Source organism: Galendromus occidentalis, unplaced genomic scaffold (genome assembly GCF_000255335.2).
Source record: "Galendromus occidentalis unplaced genomic scaffold, Mocc_1.1 scf7180000077484, whole genome shotgun sequence".
In the NCBI taxonomy this organism is placed as follows: Eukaryota; Metazoa; Arthropoda; class Arachnida; order Mesostigmata; family Phytoseiidae; genus Galendromus; species Galendromus occidentalis.
In genome coordinates this window covers 2,157,678-2,182,112 of record NW_003805472.1, presented here as the reverse complement: position 1 = coordinate 2,182,112, position 24,435 = coordinate 2,157,678, and the positions used below count along the sequence as shown (strand labels likewise).

Below are 24,435 nucleotides of genomic sequence, written 5' to 3'. Positions count from 1 at the left end.
TAATTCACCCCGGGGTTCCTATCGCATGCAGGAGACACAGGGGTGAGGTCACCTACGACGCGCCGAACCGATCGGGTCTGGGGGGCACAAATGATTGAGGGTCGATCTCTAACACAGGCGGCTCCGGAGTTCCGAATGCTCGAAGACACCAATTCAACAGCAGCAAATCTCCACGGAGTCGGTTGGTCTAGCGAACAGTATTCCTGAGACACTACAACAGTGACAAACGCTCGAGCACACACAGACGCACACACAGACAGCCGCTCACACACACATGAGTCGCTGCCAGCCTGCCGGCTAGTCAAACAGGAATGATCTCTGGAACGCGGGGAACCGGGTGAAGTTCCAATCTCATATCCTGCCACTCCACGCCGTCCGTTGATAGGGAAGCGATGGGCAACCAAAACATGAATGGAACTTTCGAGTAGCGATTCAGCACATTGACCCAGAAGCTATTGAACACCATTCGATCCGCAGTATCGCAATAATCGGTGCATTGCCGAGCAAGCCAAGCAGAAGTATTTCGGAGTGTTCTTGACAGTTCCGATCGCGAACTCGCGTCCCGTGACGAGTGGCAGGTCACAGCGGAGAGTCCTCCCCATTCGTCGGAAGTTTTGCGCGAGACCTTCACTTACCGAAAAAATAATCCGCACCGCAACTACCTCTCCGGAGGTGTACGTGAAAACGATGCTTGCCGCGAACCAGGTGTTACTTTAATGGGTCCAGACAGTGTCTCACGGTGACTCGTCACACGGGGAGGTCGACAATGCCACCGGAAAACTTACGGTGTATTACGGGACAGGAGCTCAAGCACACTATTGGGTATAGCTGACTCTATCGCGATTTCTCAATTGATCACTGAAGCGCTTCCGCCACTGTTTTAGTGAAGTGTCGGCGGCGTCTCTATACATAGAAGTAGGGAGAGGAGGCTCCGAGGAGAAGCTTAGTTCACACAAGGGCGAGAGTGGCCAGGCGGCAGACACGAAGTACCTATAGGAATTGGGATGTTGAGCTTAGACCCCGACAGTCTCCGATCTCGAGCCCCCTCCGTGGGCTGAGGTTTTTTTTCGAAGTAGATCGATATTCAAGCCCTCGTTCGGGCTGCCCGTCTAATACGTCTTAGGGGGACAGAGAGATGGTGCGCATGGCAAAGATTTGTATAGCTCGGAGAGTGTTTTCGGAAACCTGGAGAAGTCCTCCCAGGTGCATTCCTTCCCTTCCGAAAGAATTATCCTCGGACCTGGTCGGCATCTGCCCCATTGGGAAATGCAGGCTGAAGATGCACAGTCGAGGATAAGCTCCAGCCTGCTCGTGCTATGGAGGCGGCAGCGATGAGCGTCACTGAAGGCGCAATTCCGTTAGAGGCTAGGATCTTCCGTCCGTTCCCGAGACCCGGATCGGATTACAAGAGCCGATTCCGAAGGGGAACGTAGACGCAATTCTTGAAAGGAACAGTGATCGAAAGACTCCGGGCATGAAGCTCGCGGAGCTTCGTCGAGATCCGCCGGCAAACCCTCCCGCAACCCGCAACCGACAGAATATCTGGGAAAATCGACGCAGAAATCGAGGGCGGCTCAGAAGGTTCGGGTTCCAGCCTTTGCTCCGGCGGAATGTAGATCCTCGAGCCTTTCTCGCAATTCGATGCCGGAGGCCTTCCTTTCCTACGAGTTCTTCCGATTTCAACGTAAAGTCTTTGGATTCGGCTAGCGATTCGTTGCTCATGCTCCCGAAGACGTCGCGTCTCGGAAGGTCAGCGATCTCCCGTTCGAGCGATACGCGCCAGGTTCGGTCAGCCCTCGAGTATCTATAGAACTGCCCGACGTGAGTTCTACAGTATTCATACGATAGAACTCATGTACCCACCAGTTTGGATACATCAACCGATTTCGGAATCGTCCAATTCTGCCTGGCTGCAGATCGTCGACTGTAAGGGTCCGTTTGGGTACCCCATCACCAGAAGTGTCGTACTCCCCAACAAGGTCTTCAGCCTCCAGGTGGACGCTACTGGAACTCTGAGGGAAAGCTAGAAATCAGAGCCTTTCTCCTGATTGACCTCCGAGCGACAGCTCCGTCGTATTTGCCTATATTCTTCTCGCTCTTGACTCGTGGGCGCCCCGCTTCGAATTCAAGAGAATATGAATACAGGAGTCCGAAGTCGCGACGAGAAAATTTAAAAATCTGAGGCAGATTGCAACTCTTATTCGTTTTCAAGTAGACTTCCAGGAGCTCTTTGGTTGAATCATGGTAATTCATACCTCCGAGTTGCGCTACTGCAAGAAGAATATCCTCTCCATCAGAGTCGACTCAATCGGGGTAGCGTCTCTTCGCGCAGCCTAGTCTCGGTTCTCGAGATCAGGCTCCAGAGTAATTAACAAAATCGAAGAACGACATAACGCGATCTGAATCAGGAATGAGCTTCTCGGCGAACTAGTGCTGAAGCTAATCAACTAATCACGACTAACAAACGCGATCTCGAGGAGTCTAACTAAGCGGCTTGCTCCGACTGTTATTAAGCCACCTGCTAGGGGTCCTGGGTCGTTCTTGACAGACTTAGAAGATGTATGGAGTCCAATTCACGTTAAAGGAGCTTACAGAGCGGACTTATCCGGTCGTCGATCAGATGAACGATTTGAGATTCGATTCGCCGCTGACATAAGCCCAATCCGTGAACGCTCCGACGAGGCTCCGTCGGAAAAGGGAAACTGGTCGAAATCCTAGAAATGGGGAGATTTTCCGATCGGATCTCGACGCTCGATTTTACATTAAGGATTCTCCATGATATCTAGGATCTAGGAGGAACGAGAACACTTTCAAACCTGCCCCTCCCGAGGATCGATCAATCATAGCGGAGGTATGATGAAGGAATTACCGTGGTCAGAGAATCAAGCCAATGGTATCCCTCAACATGGCAGGATTATCGTTATCCTAGGAGCCGACCTAGTATGTCTTCCTCAGTTTGGAGGCCGCTCTCCACTGGGGATATCCCGGGGCAGTTTGGTGAGTTTCAATCTTTAGGGACAGTGGAACCTATAGGAACAGCGGGTAGAAAGGGGTCGGTACGATCGTGGTGCTTCGCGGGATTCGTGAGGACCGCTGTTTCTAAGAAAATGAGTTCCAGTAAAAGCTTGTTATAACGACCCCCCATTACAACGAATTTCTCGGTACAACGAACATGGAATTTCTCCTCCTTTGGCCAGCCCGCCATAGGGAAAGTGTTGAGCGGCATTCGTTACAGCGAAAACTCGGTACAACGAACCAGTTTCGTCGGTCCCTTCGTGTTCGTAGTAACGAGCTTTTCTTGTATCTAATTCCGAGTCGAACCCCGTCAAAACGTTTCCTCGATGAATGAGAGCTGTGGAGTGGATGGACTCATCAATAACAATTATAATTGCTCAAAGTCGATCGAAGAACCGGGTGGTCAGGTTTCAGCTTCCGAAAGAAAACGATGGACGTCTTCACGACTTCGAGGCTCTCGTTGGTCCCTCCCTCTCCCTCGACACATTGCCAATAAGTTCAACTCTTCCACCTTCCGAAGAGGAATTCTCGCTAGAGTGGAGCTCCGACCCGAGGCCCGCTTCCCGAGATAAAAGTGAAGTCGGGACGGCACGATGACACTCCTAGATTATTGACTGAATTCCGTGCTTTCGAAATAATTTCGCCCAGCGAGCCTGGTTTCATCGATGGGTAACTCGCGGAGTTCCTCTTCCTCGTTCGCCTCCTCGGTATATTTCGCCAAGACTCCGAGAATACCGGTCCCATCTCTTATTCACAGTGTGAATAATTTGTTTCCTTCGCGCTTCGGAACGGGAACTACGGACTGCACTGAACAGCACTGTCTCTGAACCTTCGAGGACTCTTTAAGACGGAGGAGAGGAGGGTGTATCCCAGGGCGAAATCCGCTCGTCCCCTGATCAGGGTGGAAACTTCAAAGTCCCATGTCCCGTCAAAAAAGCTTCTTGCAGGATCACCTGCCGGTTGCGCGCTCACAAGACGGTTGAGTGCGTCCAAGGCTTAGCATGCGTTTTAGCGCATGCGCCGCCAAAGGCCGACTTCCAGCTTTCAGAAATTCAGCAAGTCGCTTCTTCGGAGAGTAGTGGTGGGAACCCGAGGGAGGGGAACACCACCATTGGCGCCATCGGCAGACGACCCTGCGAGCAGCAGCGCCCCCTACGGCCCGTAAGAGAATTGACTCTGTTGGTGTTGCTGTTGCTCTGTGCTGCGAGTTGGCTGGTGGTGGTGGTGGCTCTCCCACAACAAGCGTGCCATGTCGCTTTGCCGGTAAAGTGAGTTCTGAACGTTGTGGAGTGAGCAGGACCGGCTGTCGGATATCAGTGCGTCGTCACATTAACTTGACAAGTTTCACTCAACGTGTTTTATTCGTCGCCTTCTCGGCTCTAGGCTGCAACGCGGGTTTTAGTGGGGGAATTGTTGATGTTCGCTCGGATCCTGGATACCTCGAGAGTCTCCGCCGCTGCGGTCTCCTGGGATAACGACTATATTCAGTCCTCTACTCTGCGTGTTAGTGTGACGGAAGCGAGCAGTCAACTCTCCGTCGGATGTGTCATCTTGTGCTCGGGTCACTCCCGACGTCGGTGTGGATGCGTTCAGCTTAAGCCGGACAATTGTTCCACGACCTGATTCCCGGCAAGGAAACATCGCGGTGAATTTACATGGGAGCTTAGAAGCGCATCTCCAGCAGAGTTTAAGAAGCTCAGACAGTTCACGATCATCACCATCAGCTGATTCGTTACTGGCCCGAGTGGATCATCTCGGGGCTTCACGAAAAGGAACCACATCACTGAATATTCTAATAGCGCAGTCTGGAACGAACCCACAGAAGATGGAGAATGTGGTGTCCGTCGACGTCAACGTTTCTGTCACATGATGCCGGGCCGTTCCCTTGAAACCCAGTTAGTCTCACTACACCCACCTCTCCTTTTTGAAGTTTTGTCAGTGTCGGGCACCAATGCGTGTGAATTGACTCGTCGGACAGAGGAAGAAGCGAGATCGATCACAACAAGGACAAAAACATCGGCAGCAGCAGCGGCGGCGTCGTTCGACGTGGATGGTCGAATCCGAATTTATTAGAATAAACGTCTGACTGACGGACTGAGTACATCGGAGGGCAACGATCCATGATCATGGAATTCTCAGACCTGCAACGGAGCTGGTCTGACCGCTTCCCCCAGGATAAATTATCGCTGATATTCGAGGAGGATATCAAAACTCTCTTGACCACCCACAGGGCGAGGGTGGGTCAACTCCGCAAGGAACTCGCGCAGGAAGAATTCTTGGTGGAATATTTCGAAAAAGCTCTCAGCGATGAACGACAACGCAGACGTAGCGTCACCTCAGAAGAGACTCGATCCCCTCTCGGTCCGCTATCCCGGGAGAATTCATTGAAGGGCGACCCGAGAGCAGATCCGTGCGCCGATCCGGAAAATTTCGTGACAGTGATCGCTGTGTCGTCATCCGAGGAAGAGGTTCGACCTCTGAAGAAGAAGCCTCCGGCACCACCTCCGAAGCGGGTTGCCGCCAAATGGCCGCCCGCATCGGTGGTCAGCTCTCTGGGGCTCGGCTCAGCCTCGGCTCCTTCGACTCCCACAGCTGACGAATCGCCTTCGGACGGGGGACCGGCAGCCGCAATGTCCACGTTCGGCAAGGCCAGCGAGCGAAAATTCCATTCCCAACTGTCGAATCAGTCAACTTCTTCGAACACATCGGCGTTCCACCTAGCCCTGAACAATTTCAGCAGCCGAGAGGCGTCGACAGAGCCCTCGACCCCCGTCGGCGGGTCGGCTAAACCCCTCCGGCCGATGACCACCGCCGGCGGGACGTCGGCGAGCGATCTGAGTTCGCAGTCGAAATCGAATGACTCGTCGCTCGAACGAAACACGAATACCGTACAGAGTACGGACTCCTCTCTCGAGCGCAAGTCAATCCTTTCAATTGGCCAGCACGTCGAACGGAGCGGAAGTAGCTGTAAATTGGACCGGCACACATCGAATGCGTCATCGCTCGGAAGGCCGTCGGATACCGAGGGTAGTAGCGGCGGCGGTGGTGGTTACGGCGGCGGTGGCGGCAACGGCGGTGATATCAAGAAATCTTCGACGCTCCATCTACTTAAGGATCATAATAGCAAAGAGATTTCGGGGGATTTCTCCGACACGCAGCTCGACTTCGAGGCAGGTTCTCATCGGAAGCTCGATAAAACTTCGACGCTTAGCTCCAACGACAGCTCTTTCGATGGGCTGGACGATGCGCCGATCTATGACACGGTCGCCGCCGACGAGGACGAAGACTACGATGGGGTGCGCTGTACTAGCGAACAGGACTACGTCGAATTCGGAGGCTACGGGAGAATTCCGGCCTCCCTCGTCACCGACTCTACCGAAGAGGACAGCGACACCGAAGACCAGCCCCGTCGGAGGAAAATCTTGAATAAGATGAAGAGCTGCGAAGATTTGACTTGTACGACCAGCCTCCCGATCGGCGGCAGCGGCAGCAGCGGTCTGATAGAAGCGAAACCGACGAGAAAGCCACCGCCAGTTCCCGGGAAGTCAGAGGCCGCCGCGGCTCCCCAGATTCCCTTGAGAAGAGGGAAATCAGAAGAACGTTTAGACGGAGACTCAGGTGGGTTGGGTGGAACGCTTCTAGGTATGCTAGCTCAGTCGGCTAGCCGTTAGAGAACGTTCCTCGAGGCTCGGCTGACTAATCTCTTGAGTGCGCGATATGCCGATCATCATTCGAGTGCCGACCGTGACGCATGGACGACTACTGGAGCCGTGGTTCCGTTTAGATTACGTCACGTCCAAGAGAGGTTTCCGGAGTCGAATTCCCGGCGGCGACCCCCTAACGGAGGCAGGGGGGAGGAGATGGGTCGGGACGAGGGCATTCACGGTTTAGTCTGAACCCCTAAAGCAGGTCCTATCGTTTGTAGCATCTCTGAGATGATGGGAACCGGCGGATTAAGAGCTAATCTTTGAGGATTATTTTGATTTTTCGCCTTCCGCTCTCACGCAATGAAAGCTTCGATGATAATATTCTCGCGGTCGCTTCGATCTCGATTCATGGATCGGGTTCTAGTGTTAGCGTCAAAGATCCCCGGAATGGAGGATCGTGTGAAGTTCCGTTGGTCTCCCGATCGTGAGCAGGAATCTTTTTTTTCGCGTGTGTGTCGCTCAATCGCCTCCAAAGCAGAAGGTACGTCCCATACCGGAAGCGATCTCATGTCCCTGTCCGGACGAAGGAAGCTGCTGCCCCCGAGTGAACAGAGAACCAGCTAATCAGGGAATGTGATTGCCTTTGGCGGGTCTGAGCTCAGCTCAGTTCGAGAAAACGTCTCCGATTGCATGGCACCGGAAAAAACGCTGGATCTTAGTCACTCCTTCCCAGCTGCGTGTGTTGATTTTGACGGTCCGACTTATCGGTGATGGATTTTCCTCTTCGAATCCTATGCGAAAAACTCGTTTGAGGTAATGCAGCCGTCCTCGATGGAACCTTAAGCGTTCATTCCCAAAACACATCAAGTGCGATTGGCGACGATAGTTCAGCGACGTCTGTCATCGTGACGGTAAAGGCGACGCTTATGCGTCACATCAAGCAGCTCGCTTACGATGCATTCGAGCGTTTAGGGACGTATTCGACAGGGGAGTCTCCCTCGCATGCATGTTCGTCGCATAAATAAGAGGTCAAAAAAATCTACCGTCGCAGTCGCGGCTCGCTATGCGGGAGAGCGCTGGCCCGCAGCAGCCGCCGGACGCGGCCGCCGGACTCGGATGATCTGAAGTGGGCCCGCGAGTCCCTCGAGGCACCTCTGACAGCCGCGTATGGCCAAACCCACATTCCCGCCTCCTCGCCAAACACGGCATACTTCCGAGCGCATAACGGGACCCCTATCGACAATATACATGCTCGGTGCTAGGGGATTTACAGCCTAGCGGCAATCCAAAGCTCGACAGGACTCGGCTTGATATTTGACTGCGTCCACGGAGAGTGAGGCCTCGTTTGTACGTAAGGGAAATGAGCGGGAAGCGTGCCCCGATCTCCCAACCCATGACTCGCGATGAGCGCCTCTCTGATTCACCTTCAACCCGTTATCCGCGAAGAATGGATCGCACACAAACGACAATACCTAGTCTACAATAGAAACGAGCATTAGGGTAAATGGAGCAGTTGAGGCAAATGATTTCTTCAGAAAAGAAGAAAACAGACGGATTCGTTCAAAGCGGCAACAAGCGCAGCAGCTGTCTGCGTAAATCGGAAACTGTCAGAGCTACCGGAGTCAGCAGTCTCAGTCGAGGTTCGGGGCCGGTCGAGCCGGATTGGATGTTTTCTGCCGGCCCGACGGAGCCCAGGGGTTCCGAGATGTCGTGCTCTCTCGAAATCACTCGTAGATATGAATTCAGCATTAGCAGAGAAGAGAGGGAAAACTCGCGGTTCGAAGAAACGGAAGAGAGACTCTTGGGGGACTGAGAGGTTATCAGGTCGATATCTACAATGATTGTACACACTGTTGAGTCTAACGCCCAATTTCCCAGAAAGTTGGGCGATCATTTTCTGGCCATCGACTGGTCGGGTTGATCCGTGGCGTACATTGAGCGGAGCATTCACTGCGATCGGTGACCACGTCCGTCGTCGGCTCCTCCGTCGGCTCTTCGGTGGATAGCTTGGGTTCAGCGGCTTCCTCGCTCTTCGTTCATCGCTTCACCCGGCTGCATTTTCATTGTGGCTGGAAGAAGATTCCTTCCAGCGATGGCGGAGAGGACCGCGTCGGTACTTCACCGCGGCATCGAGGAACTACTCTACGACCGATTTGGAAAGCTCATTCCCCGCCGATGGACTTTCGGATTCCTCCGTTTTATACTTAGTAGTATTGCGAATTCGCTCGCCATCGTGAGCTAACGCCCAGTGAATAGCCTTGCCAACGCCGCTTTTCTGTTTGTTTGCGTTTGGCAGTACATGGAGCGAAGCATCCGCGATGATCCCGAATCCGAACTGCATCCCAAGTGAGCTTCGTACAGGATCGCGTGTAGCCGCCCACTTCTCCACGGTATCCATTCCTTCGAGGAATAAACGGTTCTTCCCAATATATTACCCCAATCAAAGAAGCGACCGAAGAAGGGAATAACGCTTTCCCAGCTTTTGATCATCCGAGAAGCAGCAGAAGCTGACGCTTCACGGAGAACGCGAGCGACCCGTTCTCATAATAGGGGGCTGGCTGTCGATCGTGATCCCGCGACGATGGTCGCCAACGCCAGTCAAATACACTGTACCGGGATGAGCTGGCTAAGATGGAAGGGGAGCGCCGACATCGCTTGCGAATTTCATGCGTCAATGCCTTTGCTAAAGTCACCGCGCGACCGTCTGGCTTCTGTTTCGCTCAGGACCTCTGATAAACACACTCTGCGAAGCGACGTCGACAACCATCGGAAACGACTCCTTTATCATATTTGAGCGAAGAACGACTCGATACCACACAGGATAGAACGCCGTTCAATCAGGAATAATAATCGAGTCGGATCCGTGCAGGTTTCTGAGCAGCTCTAAAAAACGCATCTTCCTGATTCGATACGCTCCTCATCTGAGAGTTTCGGTCTGCACTTCGTTGTTGTCTCATTAGACTTCGAATGAGCCGCAGATCCATCTCATTAGATAGTCTCCGCGTATCGCCTTCTTGGGGGACGGGTTCGAACTGGGTACCGAACAACGAGAGGTAACGTCTCGATCGAGGGCATCCGGTCCGTACATTTCCGCGAGTTGTCGCCGCGCGCAAAGTCGAAAATCGACCGGCTTTCTTCTGCGATTTTTCAAAGCCAAACGCGAGAACAACGTCGCCGAGCGTCTTCGTCTTTCGCTATCTACAAGCAGAGTGGTCGGATCCTCGCTCGGACGGACGGCTGGCAAGCAGGCGGTGTTGGACGTCCAACCCACGCGCGAAGCGGAGAATCGTGGTGGTAGTAGACCGACTTGACCGCTAGCCGGATCGTGGCTCCAACGAGCAAACGGCTTCAAAGAATGCAAGACCGTGGTGCCTCTGGGTGTTCGAACGGCGCGGCGTTCCGGAGGCGGTTGAAGAGCCCACACCACGCTCTCAATCAGCTGATGTCTCAGACGATGATGACTTTCAAGAACATTGCATTGGGATGAATTTTGTCTCTATTTGTTTGTCGAGTCGCGTCAAGGAGCTTCTACGCGCGGAAAGCGGCGTTCCGAGCCGGAGCCGATACCGTGAGCGCCTCGTTCACGCTTGCGACGGGTACAGACTTATTTTATTACCCCGATTCTTGCTGTTGCTGAGAACAAATGCTTCATTCGTATTCGGAAAATTCTTTTACCGTCTATACTTTGCTCCTTACGGACGGCGACGTTACGTGTAATCTATCCATTGCTGGGAAAGTATTTCGTACAGGAAGGGTACATTTCTCTCATCGGCGATGAACAGGCGGACAGTGTGAAGGGTTCCAGGAGCCAGGGGTGAAGTTCACCACTCCCTAACTAGATTTCATGGCGAAGACAACTCGCACAAGTCACGACGGATGCTCGACGTCATGCTTCTAGAATAGCTGCCTATACCGTCAATGTTCAAATCCCGAAGTGAATCGAGCATGACCGGAGTTGATTTGCGCTGCCTCGTCTCATGGCAGATCCATTCGATGTATGGCCTCCCTCTGTCTGGGGTTTTCGTGCGGTCCCCGCTCTGCGCTCGTCCGAGGTGACGGAATACATGTACTGAGGGAAGTCGTTCGCCTGACGTCGGCGGCGCGGCGTTCAGACCGTCGTCGGAACGAGCGCTTGAGTCTCTGGAAACTGCGTCCCTTCGTCCGTCCGTCCGTCCGTCAGTCGGTCCCTCCATAGTTGCGGGAGCTAAATCAACAATGGCGCTCGGCAGCGATCACATGGCCGGCGATGACGACTGTCGCGACGACGACGACGTTGTTGATGATGATGATATCCGTAAAGAGCTCCCGAGCGGGATTACTCATGGGTTTTACGTCGGTAGCTAGCCGCCAACCGATCTCATGCTACTTCACGAGAACGGGCTGAAAATCGCGAGTTTCCCGGTGACGTTCTTAGTCATCCACCTATACGTTTCCTATTCTGTAGTGCGAGAAACAACTCGAAATGAACCTTTTGAATATTCCATCGAATCTACGAGCGAGCCTATCGGGTAGCCTCCCCGTTTGGTATCAATGCGACATACTGTCCGTTAGGTCTCGACGCGGAGGACGGATGGGTGCCTCTTGTCGTTACGCGGCTCTCGAGCTTTCAGAATCTGTTTTTTTTTCGTTGTAAGTATTTATCTGAAAATACATGAGTAGGAATATTCTCCGGAACACATCGAGAACTTGGAAGTCCCGAGTCGGAAAGAGGCTTCGCTCGGGAAATTGTCGTAATGATCCGGCTGGATGAGTATTTTCGAGCTCTCCGGGTCCAGCGCTAAATCATGCGTCGACAAAGAAAAACTCTTTCTCTGTGTTGATGACAACGCTGGGAGCCAACAAGAGGCCTCTCCTCATGAACACACATCAGGATGGTAGGGCTGCTGCTGCCAGCGCTGCACCGGCACCAAACATAACAGGATCAGTCGATCGAAATATATACACTTACATAGTTTGGAATCGAAAACACCAAGAGTAACACCTACAACAACATCAACAAGCCATCTGGCTCGCCTAAAGATGCTGTGACGGTCGACTCAGTAGCAGAGGAAAGAAGCCTCCGTCGTTCCGTGTATCGAATGCCCAGATGGAGCTCTGGAGATCGTTGGACGATCTCTTGACACCAGAGGCGACCCGACTCGAGGGTAACGAAGAGTGGAACTTCCAAAGCTTTTCTGGTGCTCTGTTTCTCTAGACTCGGGCGGTCTCTTCGTTTACTCATGGGCGAGCTCGTAATTGCTGGCTCAGCTCATAGACCGATTATTATTTATGTATTGAACAACGTCGAATCCACTGTCATTAAGCGCTCCTCCTCGACGACGGTGCGTATGTGATCGTCGCTCATCATCACTTGATGGTCGAGGGCTGAGTTTATCGACGCCAATAAGGAGCCCACTACTGGGCTCACTGTGGGTGCTGCTTCAAATGGAAGTACCATTGAAACCGCCAAGTGGTAGATCTCCCGGCGCTTGTCAACAGTTCATAGACTCATTGATTCTCAGTATGAATTTTCATGATTTCTGCATTCGACGCTCCAAATCAATCCCGGATACCCGCGACACGATTTCCCCCTCTTTGAAGCCGCAGAGTGAGATAGGTGCACGGACCTTACGCAATGATTCGGATAACTTCCAAACATAACGAGAGAGCGTGAAAATCTCTAACAATTCCATGAACGGGGGGAGAGGGTCAAGTTCACGACGAGGATGGGAATTCATTATCCATCTAATGTACCGGCTGATGACGGTCTTCTCCGAGGTCTATCGACTCTCCGTGCCGGCTTCCATCGATTTCGGAAGGTCTCACCGAGCGTATGGGGAACATATCAGTTGAAATATTCAGAGCAGCGTCACCGTCGCTTGAAATCATCCGGTTTCATCGGATCCGATGGTTACCAAGGTTTCTTCAGTTCAGAAGGTCGTTCATAAACACACAGCTAGCAACTAAAATAATGGTCGGGTGAACAGCTCAAACTAGAACGGAACGAAGCAAGCTTTGAAGTTGTCCGTTGTTCCGCTGCCAGATCTAGACGAGATTGAATCTGCGCTATGCGCCCCCACCCACCCTCCATTATGTGGCGGGCTGTTCTGAGCCGGTGACCTTCGCTGTTCCTCCACGTCGCCTGGAATCCCGTGGAAATCCGACAAAGCAGTTGTGTAGAATGAAGCGTTGAAATCGAGCCAATCGACGAGTCTGGAAACGAACTCGGGTGAAATTAATGCTTCCGAGAGAGGATACCTGATGGGTTGCCTGATTTCGGTCTTTGGGAAAAATCCCCCAAGCGAGGAATCAAGTTCCTTCAAGACGTCGCCATTGCTGTCAACGTCAGTGGCGATCACACCGACAATGGCAACAAGACTGGCGAAGCCGTCACAGGCCGGCGCGATGCCTTCCGACTGCTCGCTCTGCTCCGTTCTGATTTAATTGAGGATACTGAGTGTCGCGGAGTCGCTCGGGACACAATCAGCATAACTTTCAGCGACGGATGAGTGTCTCTTGAAACGGCGCGGGGGAACGTTCAAAGACCGTTGTGGTGGGGGGCATACGAGGTGTTTCGGACAGGTAGAGCGCAGGGGATTTATTCCCTTGTTGGAGTGTAACTTTCCCCCTCCAACGACTCCGAAGCCTTCAAATATTGTTGGGAAACTATGGAATACGGGCTATCCGGCTTGACGGTCCCCATGGCTGATGTGTGGCGGATTTTCAAAGTCCAGATGCTCAAACAGGCACCCGCGAAACTTTTGTCCAGAGCAGACAGTGCGTACACGCCGGCAGTGCTGGTGGTATGGCCGTTGAGGCGCTGACGACGGCTGCGCTCGTCAGTGGCCAAATAAGGAGCACTACGTTCACGGGCAGCCCCAGATACTGGAGCGAGCTGACAAACGAGCGGATGGACGAGCACAGCTTAAGAAAAGCCCGTTGGGTGCCTTACTGCCTCCTCTTTCACAAGCTGTTGCCGGTTCCGCCGCCGAAAACTCTCTCGTCGTATCTAACATCGGTCACCCGCTTCTCGGCTTATCGAGTCGAGAACGATTCGAAATACGCGCATGCTGAGTCGACGAGACGACCGGAAGAGAATGGGACACAAAAGTTCATAAATTCGGAGCCAATTTGGGAATTAGCGATAATGGCTTCGACGTCGCTGTTCGGTCGGCGATACCGAGTGACATATTCCGAAATACAGCGGCTGCCATCCACGATCTCGTCGTTCTCGCTGTCGAGTCTTGTGTATACGGGGAGAGCGTAGCCATCGAAAGGCCACAAGGAGAGGGAGACTCCTGCTCTGAGTTAGGGCTTGGATGCCGAAGAATGAGCTGCCGATGAGCAATCACTGACGGAACATTGACCGATGTGACGCCGAGAGCTCGGAGCTGTCCAAACAATGGTGGATTTGCATTATTAAGTCATGCAAGTTATTAGGTGCGCAGGTTATTGACGTCGTACCATGCGGAGACCTCTCGTTTGAATGGGGCGAACGGCTGCTCCCCATCGACAGCCTACGGGGGCCCGACCGAAAGGGAGGAGAGGGGTTTTCCCCTTGGAAAACCCCGCGGCAGCTTTTCCCGGAACTCGCTTTCCTCCAGCTGTTGTCGGAGGAGATTCCGCGAGCTCTTGCTTTTATCTACTGTATGCGGCTCCACGATCTCCCTGCCCGGATGGGGTCAACATGCGAAACAATCGGAAGAGGTCGATCCTTATTCCTGCGTCCTCGCGGAATAGTTCATCATTTGGTAGCTTCAACCTGGAAAGCTGTTTTTCCGAACTAGGTAGATCATCGCGGTGACGCGACAGTTCCAGTCAGGAGTCGACCGTTTTAGATCCCGCACTCTACAACGACCCCGGGAAATTCTGCCCCTGCAGCGACTGTCTCCACCGCCGCCCGTCTCGCAAGCACCCAATCAGCCACAAGCAAGGAAAACACGCTTGTGATACGAGAAATGGCGGCCCGCTCAATCTATTCTACCCCTGTAGCTTATGAAGAAACGCGCTCGATCGGAGCGAGGGAACCACTATTCGAGGGACTAGGTTGTCCCAGATCAGATGTCTCGGCCGGGTGAAGCTGACTCAATCTATTTGGAGTAGCCGCCGGCCGCAGGGCAGCCTCCCTGGAACCGAGATTTGCTGACTCCAATGACAGAAAATGATGCTTTCCTCTGGAGGAAGTCTCCCGATGCTTTTTTAGGGTCTCCGTCTTACTTTTCCTTCCTGCTGAGCCGAGCAGACGAGGCGTCTGGTACCATGAATCGATCGTACAAACAGCCGGAATCGGGTCTGATGGCAACTATCCAGAATCATAATTGAGAGAAGATCACAAGCAGTCGACTCCGTCGGAATATCGTGTGATTCGGGAACGGTATTTTTTCGCATAAGCGCGCGGCTGTCGGCGGAGATCAGAAATACTTGAAGACTCCGAGCTCGTTTTTGGGCTCGGAGTCTCGAGGGAGGAAACTCCGTTGGGTAACGACGACGTGGGGACCCTGTGCGTGCTCAGTTCAGCGCTCCCCGTAAGTTCCACAACTCGGGGGCGGCAGACCCACCCAGGTTTCGTGATCACGGAATGGTCATCATACTACGAAGTACGAGCTCTACCTCCGATCCGGGAGACTCCTCGGGATTGCTGGGCGCCGACCGGGAAGTGGGAGGGCCCAGTCAGTCGAAGAGACACACTGACGCTTTCATTATTTCACTCCTATTAAGCGACGACGGGCAAAGAAATGGTCACGAGAGCTCCATGGCCAGAGCCCCGTTATCAAAGCAGTCTTTCCGTGAATCGATTTCGAGGAGACCCACGGTATCGAGGACGGTGGCTCGCAGAGAAAAGTTTCTCGAACGCTCTCACTATACAATGCGATTCTCGATTTTTTTCCCTGCGGAGGTTGATACAGCCCACATGAAAGAAACTATTCCGGTGGCGAATCCGAAATCCCTGCGTTTGCGATGAGTCCTAGCTGGCGCGAAATTTTCCAGGGCCCAATCTGTTGTCTTCCGCGTCACGCGTGCGCTCGCACAACCCGTGGCCGATTCGAAGAGTCGATCGAACCCGGAAAAGTCATTCGATGTCTCTTTCATTATAGGTGTCTACAGCAGTTCCATGGAATCGTATCTGTCTTCGAAGACTTCACCTCAGTTCCGCCCGAAGAAAAGCAAAGAGAAACACGTAAGACCGATCCACCCTTTTTTTCGAAATGACAGTTATTGAGGGATGAATCAGCCGAACTGATTGATTTGCTGAAACATATCGGCGCACTTCATTTGCCGCTGTTATTGAAGGAGAACGAGATCCCCGAGAAACAACTCCGAAAATCCACGGGCTCAAACGGCTCATTAGCCGAAGACGACCGGGAAATCGACAATGTGGTGAGTATCATATTGAGTAGTATAATAGGTATAATGATACAGAGCTTGACAGCGAATGCCGAGCAAGCATTTCGGATCTCTTCGCCGGACTGCTCGAGATTGTATGATGAGAATTCCTCCAATATCCTCACTCAGGTCAAGAAGATCGTCGAATCTGTCATAGAGAGCGAGACCGCTTATGTCGACTGTCTTGACGTCCTGTATCAATACGGAAAAGCTTTGAGCTCGGCGACAAAAACGAATCAGGTAGGTCGGTCGAGCGGAGGTCGTTTCTCAATTCTTCCCCAGCGGAGCCTCCACGAGTTGGCATCGCTTGTGTATCGAGGAACGGCTTTCTGAAGAACATTTCTTCGCTTGACAGGCGGTACTTTCGCGGGAGGACGTCGACACAATTTTTTTCAAAATCGAACAGCTGCTCGACGTCCACAGAAACTTTAGGGATGGTCTGCGACGAAATCTTCAGGTGAGTACGTTTTTTTTCTCCCGACCGGCGGCGCATTGTTGTGCGCACCAAAGTTTCCGCACCCTTTGTTATTCCTGCTCGGCTTTGTTTCGCTTTCTGAAGCTTGCCATTTGATGATGTGGTCTACTTGAGAAAACTGCGACTTCCATACATTCAGAACGTTTCAAGTCGGAAAATTAAAGTCGAAGCCAGCAAAGGGTATAATGATTATGATTAGAATCCTCGTTGAAAACTCACTGTGCGCTGCTCGCTCGGAGCTTTGCTCTGACGCGAAGGAACTCGTTCAATCAGGAAGAAAAAGCTATGTTGATCCAGCAGGTCTCAAACAGCCCGAATCAGCAGGGATGCGAGATCCGGCGGCCTTCGATCGGGGAGAACTTCAAGTTCCTGGCGAGCAGACTCGAAGTATACAATTTGTTCCTGCAGAACTACTCGAAAGCAATCGATGCGGTCCGAAGATGCTCTCAGAACAATGCCAAGTTTGAGGAGCTTTCCAAAAACATGAAGATGAAGGTAAGCTCTCGGAACTTTGATTGACGGCTTTGATCGATTGATTGATTTATTTATTAACCATTACATGCTTTGCGTCGTATCCAAGAGACTCCATGCGCGGGGGCCAGTCTCCTCAGCTGGTTATTGGTCGGTGGATCTGACGCGTGCGGGAGCGTGTCTTTCCGTCTCCCGCTCCCATCTCTCAAGACTTCTTTTCGTTGTCTCTACCCTGTTCTCTTTTTGAGTCCTCGTGTAGGCCTAGTCTTTTGAGGATCTCCGGCTCTAAGCTCCTCTCCTCGTCCGCACTCGTTTCGTTGTGGTAGTCCCACAACTCACAATTCCGTTCTATTTCTTCGAACCTGGCTTGATACCTCCCTTTATGATTTCTATCTGACCCATTCAATGAATGCCGCGGACTCTCTCGGGGTCGTCTGAGTATGCGACATCGAATCGAGCTCATTGGAGGCTTTCTCCGCGCAGGGTCAGACGACGTCTTTGGAAAATCTGCTCCACAAGCCTGTAGCTCGCATTCAAAAAAATGCGCTTGTCATTGACGATCTTCTTCGGGCAACATCGGCGCAGCATCAAGACTACAATAACCTCAAAGTCGCGTCAAAGCTGACACAGCGCTTCCTTGAGAACCTCAAGATGAACAGCACATTGGAGAGCATGTTTCCGGTGAGTACATTCCTGTTTTCCGTAACTCCACGGGTTCGACACATGTCCCGATACATCGATCTCAGTATACGACCGCACCCCGGGGTCAAGTAGCACACCTAATGCAAAGAGGTGGCAGCTGAAGCTCCAAACGATTCTAAGGCTGAATACGTGATAGGCGATCCCAGTCCCATAGTGGGCTTTTCGTACCTATCGCTGCTAGCAAGGATAATGATGCTTCATTCCGCGGATCTACATACATATGTGTATAACCAATTCCTTGCGGGAGAACTAAAATAACCAAAGGTCCGTTCGGGAGGGCATCTCAACACGACAGCTCATCGATCGTGGGTAACAAACATCGGTCGCTCGAACCCTTCTCGGGATGGGGAAGTCTCATGTTGTCTGGTGGTTCACAGAAAAGTTCGAGTCTCATAGTTGTACTGACATTCGTCTCTTTCTTCCTGTTTTTGTTGTTGTTCTTGTCCAAATCCAGCCTGCCCCCTCCGTGGTGAGTCCTCATTTCTACCGTGTGTGTGCGGGTCTGGTCTTGCATTGGATGTTCTACCTTCCTACTACTAACTCTGGAATGAATCGAATTTCGGTGGCGGCTGCCTTTCGGTACGACGGCAAAATACAAAATATCAGTCGAGTGTATGAGTAACAGGCAGGTCGACATGACGCAGCGTGACGAAAAACGGCTTACAGACAACACGGGGGCGTACGCAGGGGGTAGGGGCTGAGGGGGCTTGAGCTGCAGTTGTCGGGAACTCCTCGATTCGAGCTTCCGAGTTGCACCGGACCTCGATTCATGTGCTGCGTCCGACCTCGTCCGAGTTGTGGTGCCGCCAACTACGATTGAGAGAGTTGGGTTCCAACGGCGAAGTCCACCCGAGCTATATAATGATTGAGAAGCCTTACCGGCAGAACGTGGCGACTCTCTTCGGATGCGAGGCCATTCCTGTATTTGCGGCAGAGCAATGGATGCCGTGTTGGTTGTCGACCATGTCGGGGATTACAGGGCTTCCCGCTCCCAGAATCAACGACGCGTCGGTGACAATGACACCGCATTACCGCGAGCTCGCCACGGATTACCATTGGGTTGTGCGACACGGCCCGAGCACTCTCACTTACTTGCGAAGTATGTATGATCAGAATTCAGAGTCAATCAACGGCTCGCCAGCCCGATCTGGGGAATTTCTCGCGCGAGTCTCACGCTCTGAGAAGCGGCTTTTGCTCATGGGGTTGCGGGACTCGATCCGGGAGCTCGAATGACGTCAGTCTCTCGATCCTGGTGTCTCCATTGATCGTGATCCTATCGCTTGACCGCCTGTTGGGAGAGAGGAGCCTCGTGTGTCCTGAGGCCGCTCCCTTTACCGGTAGTAATTCCTTGACGGTGGCACCGATGCAATCTATTCAGTATTCGATGGTGTCTGCTTGTTTTGGGTGCAATATTTGAGATTTCTCCCCGCTGCAGGGGAAACGTCCCGAGTGCCGGTTCTCTCGGACTCCGCTCCCTCCATCGATTTAGTGGCCGTGAGCTTTCTCCGTGGCCGATCGGAGTGCGGACGTTCTCGACCGGGGCGGGTCGACGTGCTCAAGCGAGTCAATGTTCAGGTCGAGCTTGCCGAACCGAGTCAGGCTTTTGTCATATCGGAGCATTGAGGAATCCGGGACGCCGCAAGTGAAACAACATTGGGATATTTCGCGGTCACGCTCTCTGAGACAGGTGCTCGTGGAATCTCACTCACATTATTTCTTTCACTCACTCATTCTCTCGCTCAGTGACACATACTCCCCGATCGGCCATGACCACACACTCTTGGCAGAAGGAACAACGCGATGGAACACAAACAGCCAAGTCGTTTGTCAAGCCCAATTTCGATGCAACTCGAGTTACGTGCTCTTTCTCGTGGGAAAACAACAACGTCAAAGCGCAGACCCATATTCGATTAGCTTTAAGGAGCGTGCGACAAGCAGCGGTAGCCACCAGCGCCACGGACAGGCGGTTCAGCGGCAAAGAGACACTCTACATGCTTGGTCTGCCGAGCGCTAGTGTAAACATCAGTCCGAGTATTCAGATCGCCATATAATCATCCGTAAATGACGTCCGACCGTCGAGGTTAACCCGCTCGTTTGTGACAAGAGCTACGCCTAGCTTCCATCCGTGCTTGGAATTGGTGATGGCTATAGGAAGAAATTCCGCGGGACTTTCCAGTGATTCCGCGGGGCTCATTCATACGCATCCGGAACCCGGGATAAATAGGAAATGTTTCCCCCGGTAACCAGAAAGTTTCACTGTGGGGCTGGTCTGATACTTTCACTTCGTTTGCATTTTCTAACCCAGATTTTCCATGCCGGCTAAAGTTGGATGTCCCGGTCTCAGAATCGATTCACTCGAATTCCAGCCCCAGGACCGCGTTTTGCGTCACGTCGTCCGCAACGTATTCATGGTACAGCTCGACGGCCGTCGAAAACTACGACATTTGTTTCTGTTCAATGATGTTCTTGTTTGCGCGAAATGTAAGAGCAACGGCAGAACTCGCTACCTCGAGGTTAAATGGTTCATCCCTCTCAATGAGGTAAGTGATGTCTCGGAAATCTCATCGTTTCAATGACCGCTGAGCTATCCGCTGGATATGTCCCCTCCCTTCAACATCCTGATTACGTCCTTTTTCCATCGATTGAATCAGTTCGAAACTTCATCATTCTAGGTTACCCTGCTGGACCCCGAGGCCTCAGCTGAGCCCATTCGCGAGCAGCATCCCACCAATGTGTGCCAGTTGAGAAGTCGCGCCAACAGCATCAGAGATCAGATTCGAAAGTTGGTGAGTGATCGTATCCAACGTTGATCATGAAGCGTTAGCGTTAGAGCGGAAGAGAGGGTGAGGGGAGAACAAGGCCTGACGACTGTTTACTGTTTATGAGGGATAAATCATAAAGTAGGGCCATAAAAGCGCTCTCGGTCGAAAGCTAAAGCGTGTGTTCGATTCGCCGCAGGAAAACAAGCGAGGCCCCGTCGGCTGTCAAGGGGGAGTAATCACGTCCCGGAACATGGACAAGCTCCGGAGGAAATTGTCCGATCTCGAGGCCGCTCTGATGCTGCACTCTCCCAACCTGCCATTCAAGATTGGGCACAAGAACAATAAAGTGAGAACGAGTTCCTCTTCCGGTCAGGGGCGGGCTCGCCCGAGAAAGTCGTCTTCATAATTGAAACAAGGATTATGATTTAAAATTTGATGATTGTAATACCTGATTGACAGGCACGATCAAGCTGACGATCGTTGCCGTTATCCTCTACCCCCGAGTGAAACGAGCTAATTTCGACTTTGCTCTGTTCGAATTCCAAGGTGTACCAATTTTTCGTATCGTCCGAGTTCGAGCGTCAGCAGTGGATCGAGGCCATATACGCACTTCAAGCCCAACAGCCCGCGCAAGGTGGCGCAATGCTTTCTAACCAGGCGCCCCCCACGGTGTACGAACTGAACTCGTGTATAGCGTCAGCGGTGAGTTGAATCGAGATCGAATCAGGGATTTCCGCAACATGGTGTTTGTGAGGCGCGCGAACCTTCCTGACTCTCACATCCCGTTTGACAGGGCAACAAGAACACTCTGGGGAACAACGCCCGCGCATCCGACGATATGCTTCTCGGAGAGCTTCATCTGCGAGTGAACAGTCTCCACGGCGGCGAAGGTCTCCGCCAAGCCGCAGTTCACATATGTTTCGAGATCGATTCTTATGGGCACTTCTTCCGCAAGGGACGGACGAAGACCGTCGATCTGGGCGGTGGGGAAGCCAAATTCAATCAAGAGATCATCATGGACGTGGATGGATCCCAAACGCTACGAATTCTCTTCTACGAGGAAACGCAGCAGGGACCATCGCTGAGGGGAAAGGCGACGTTCGAGCTGAGCAAGTCCTGGCTCACGGATCAATTCCAGGACAAGTCCATAAGTCTACAAGAACACACGTTGAACCTTTCGATCAAATACGTGCCGTATCAAGTGTGCCTTCGACGAAACCTAGATAGTAAACCCGTTGGGACCTTCGGATTGAAGATCGAACAGGTTTGCAAGTGAGTACAAACGAAACCCCCACTCCCATATATTAATTACCCAGGTATCATGAGGAAAAAGCTGATGCTGGCGTACCGTTGCAGAAAAGAGAAATCGACCGTGCCATTCCTCATCGGATGTTGTGTCCGAGAAGTAGAGAAACGTGGGATCAACGAAGTAGGAATCTATCGAATATCCGGCTCGAACTCCGATGTTCAGCGTTTGCGGAAATCGTTCGAGAGCAATCCCTACGAAGCGGAGCAATTGCTGAAGGAGGTCGATGTTAACGCAGTCGCTCATCTACTGAAATTATATCTCCGGGAGCTACCCGAAGCGCTTTTTACGGACGAGCTCTATCCGGACTTCTTCGAAGCCCTGAGTGAGTACCCGACTTCGAGACAGGGGCTCTAGGGGGCGCGATTTTCAGAGATTCTCTGCTCTGGAGGAAAATTTGTGATCCGATGTCCATTGATGTTCTTCATATTACCCTGAAGGTAAACCAGATCCGGACGAGAAGAGCTCAGAATTACTGGCGTTATTTCAACGGCTCCCGGCCATCAACCGCAACATCGTGATGCATTTGGTCGAACACATGGTCGTAATTAATAAGCACGAGGAGCACAACAAGGTGAGCTCGGTCTCCCCGATTGAGTGAGGACTAAAATTCTCCAAAATCGGGATCGTACACACATGTCACCGCCGATCGTCGAGCAGCCGGTGCTGGCGCGAGAGCTAACTCGATATTTTCGCGGTGCAGATGTCGATCAACAATTTGGCGACTGTTTTCGGACCTACCTTGATAAGACCCGGCGCAGGGAACGCCAGTCACGATAAAGATTTGCTCACGACTGGGACCGTGGACGTCATGGCGCAAGCAGGTAGGCGAGGACTCTGTCCGGGGATCATGGAGGGCTCCAGTACACCGAGGAGCCGAGATTTGGGTGGAGCGATTCGCAATCAGACAATTGGAACTTATCCACAGGTATACTCCATTTCTTCCTGAAACGGCGGGTCAGTGGAATGCCATTGGAAGAACCCATCGAGTCTGCTCACATGTGAACAATGGTTGTCAGACACGGGGCTCAGGTTCAATGAAGAGGGAGACTGCTCTGATTCAGTCAGATACCTTCAAACGATGCGTCGTCACGACTGACCACCTCCTCAGGCTTCGTCATACCTCATTCCTTTCATCCGTCGTCGTCGTCGTCGGAACCTCTCGCGAGTTTCATCAGCCTTCTCAAAATGATCAGTATTCACGATTCTGCCACCGGAGCGGGTGGTTCCTTATGCTGTGCTTCTATTTTTTTCAATGTAGGCATCCCGAACCCCGAGGGCGCAAAAGCTGTGACGTGAGTCCTGGCGGTGATAAGCTTCAATATCCATAGAAGAGGAATCCCGATCGAGGGAGGCTTCTCGGGATAACTTCCTAGGGAAAATCCGAGTGAGACTCGTTTTCCGCGATTCTGACCAAACTGCATCAACAACGTCTTATACTAAGCTTTTGAAGCTCCAGCGAGACAAACGCAGTGGTCTTCGTATTTTTGCTATGCGTAACTTCTATGTTAGGGGGCGTCAGCGTTCGACGCCCTCGACCATCAGGGGAATTTCATGTCTCGCGCCGGAGTGCTTGAATACTTCATTTCTCCGAGGAGTTGGGACGAAGTCCAAGTCTGAGTGTATCTTACTATAACGGAACAGCGTTGATCGAGAAAAGCAGAACGTTTGTGTGAATCTTCTTCACCTAAGGGTCAGCGAGTATATTTAAGGATTTGAACGATGCGCATCTGTGAATGGTAGCTTTGGCAGTATGGAAGCATAAATAATCAACCATGGAAGTCAGATGTAATTTTCGCACAAGATAAATACACCCTATCATAATTTATGATTATTTGACTTGTTCTCCTTCTGGTGACGCCCGTCGATATGGAGCATGCCATGATTATAAAATTATTCAGAGTTCCGGCTCCTCTCCGACTCACCGGGAAGCGTCCTCCGATTTCCCCGGCGATTCATTTCGGAAAAGCTTCGGTATTATTCAGGATGCGTCCTTCTAAGTAAGACAATTTCTCGTTCTAGCAGCTAATAGCTCTTCGGCCAGCCTAAGTAAGAGAACATAAGTCAGAAAACCCCGAGATCGCCTGATTGGGTTCCCCAACCCCCATGTGTACTTCCCGGGCGCATCCATCAGACTCCAAGGCAGCTCTATGCTTTCTTGGAGACTCATCCAGAACTGTTCCGCAGAGAACAGTGCCATGCTCGCGAGAAGCATGGAACCCCGAGCGTGGGTTTCGGCAAGACCGACTGAGATTTGGTGACAGGCTAACGACAGGCCGGCAGTGAGCACAGAGTAATGCTCCCGTAAGTTGCCGGGGGATCATCACTCTTGCCCGAAAATCCGGAATTCAATGCTCCTCGGACTTCCAGAACTTCAACTCCAAGGAGCAATCGGATATAGCGCGTTCTTCGCGCCCGCCGACTTGGTTCCTTGATCTCCGTCGCAGCAATAATCGCTATGCAGTGTATATTTTTCGGTCAGGCCAGAAAAATCGAACTCTCGTTGGAAAACATGAGTTTATGCATTATTGATCGACTACGAATGATCTAACGACCATCAGCATGTCCATGGAGCATATGTGTGGCGCGAAGATCTTCGAAAAAGTCTCGGTCGGAAGTCGTGAGAATGATTTGCGGACTCCAAGGATTCTGCGCCGATGCGACCGCGGAAATTTGAAATTGGCAAGCGGGGTC

The 24,435-nt window shown here is 52.2% G+C and overlaps 1 protein-coding gene across 1 annotated transcript; it reads left to right on the top strand.

Annotated features, from left to right (window-relative positions):
* The first annotated feature begins 5,045 nt into the window (after positions 1–5,045).
* Positions 5,046–23,570, top strand: RhoGAP1A (Rho GTPase activating protein at 1A). Its single transcript, XM_029112125.1, has 16 exons — positions 5,046–6,633; positions 15,737–15,819; positions 15,933–16,019; positions 16,131–16,265; positions 16,381–16,482; positions 16,798–16,995; positions 17,455–17,673; positions 20,046–20,213; positions 20,346–20,459; positions 20,632–20,781; positions 20,982–21,137; positions 21,229–21,707; positions 21,792–22,066; positions 22,182–22,315; positions 22,445–22,565; positions 22,670–23,570. Exons 1-16 carry the CDS (start codon positions 5,136–5,138, stop codon positions 22,744–22,746), a joined length of 3,996 nt encoding a protein of 1,331 aa, XP_028967958.1. The 5' UTR covers positions 5,046–5,135; the 3' UTR covers positions 22,747–23,570.
* Positions 23,571–24,435: the final 865 nt, after the last annotated feature.

Bases quoted from the DNA above. Each gene is read 5' to 3' on its own strand.
- RhoGAP1A (XM_029112125.1), top strand. From the start codon at position 5,136: ATGATCATGGAATTCTCAGACCTGCAACGGAGCTGGTCTGACCGCTTC. The intron at 20,460-20,631 runs GTGAGTGATCGT...GATTCGCCGCAG, and splicing joins GAGATCAGATTCGAAAGTTG to GAAAACAAGCGAGGCCCCGT. The intron at 21,138-21,228 runs GTGAGTTGAATC...CCCGTTTGACAG, and splicing joins ACTCGTGTATAGCGTCAGCG to GGCAACAAGAACACTCTGGG.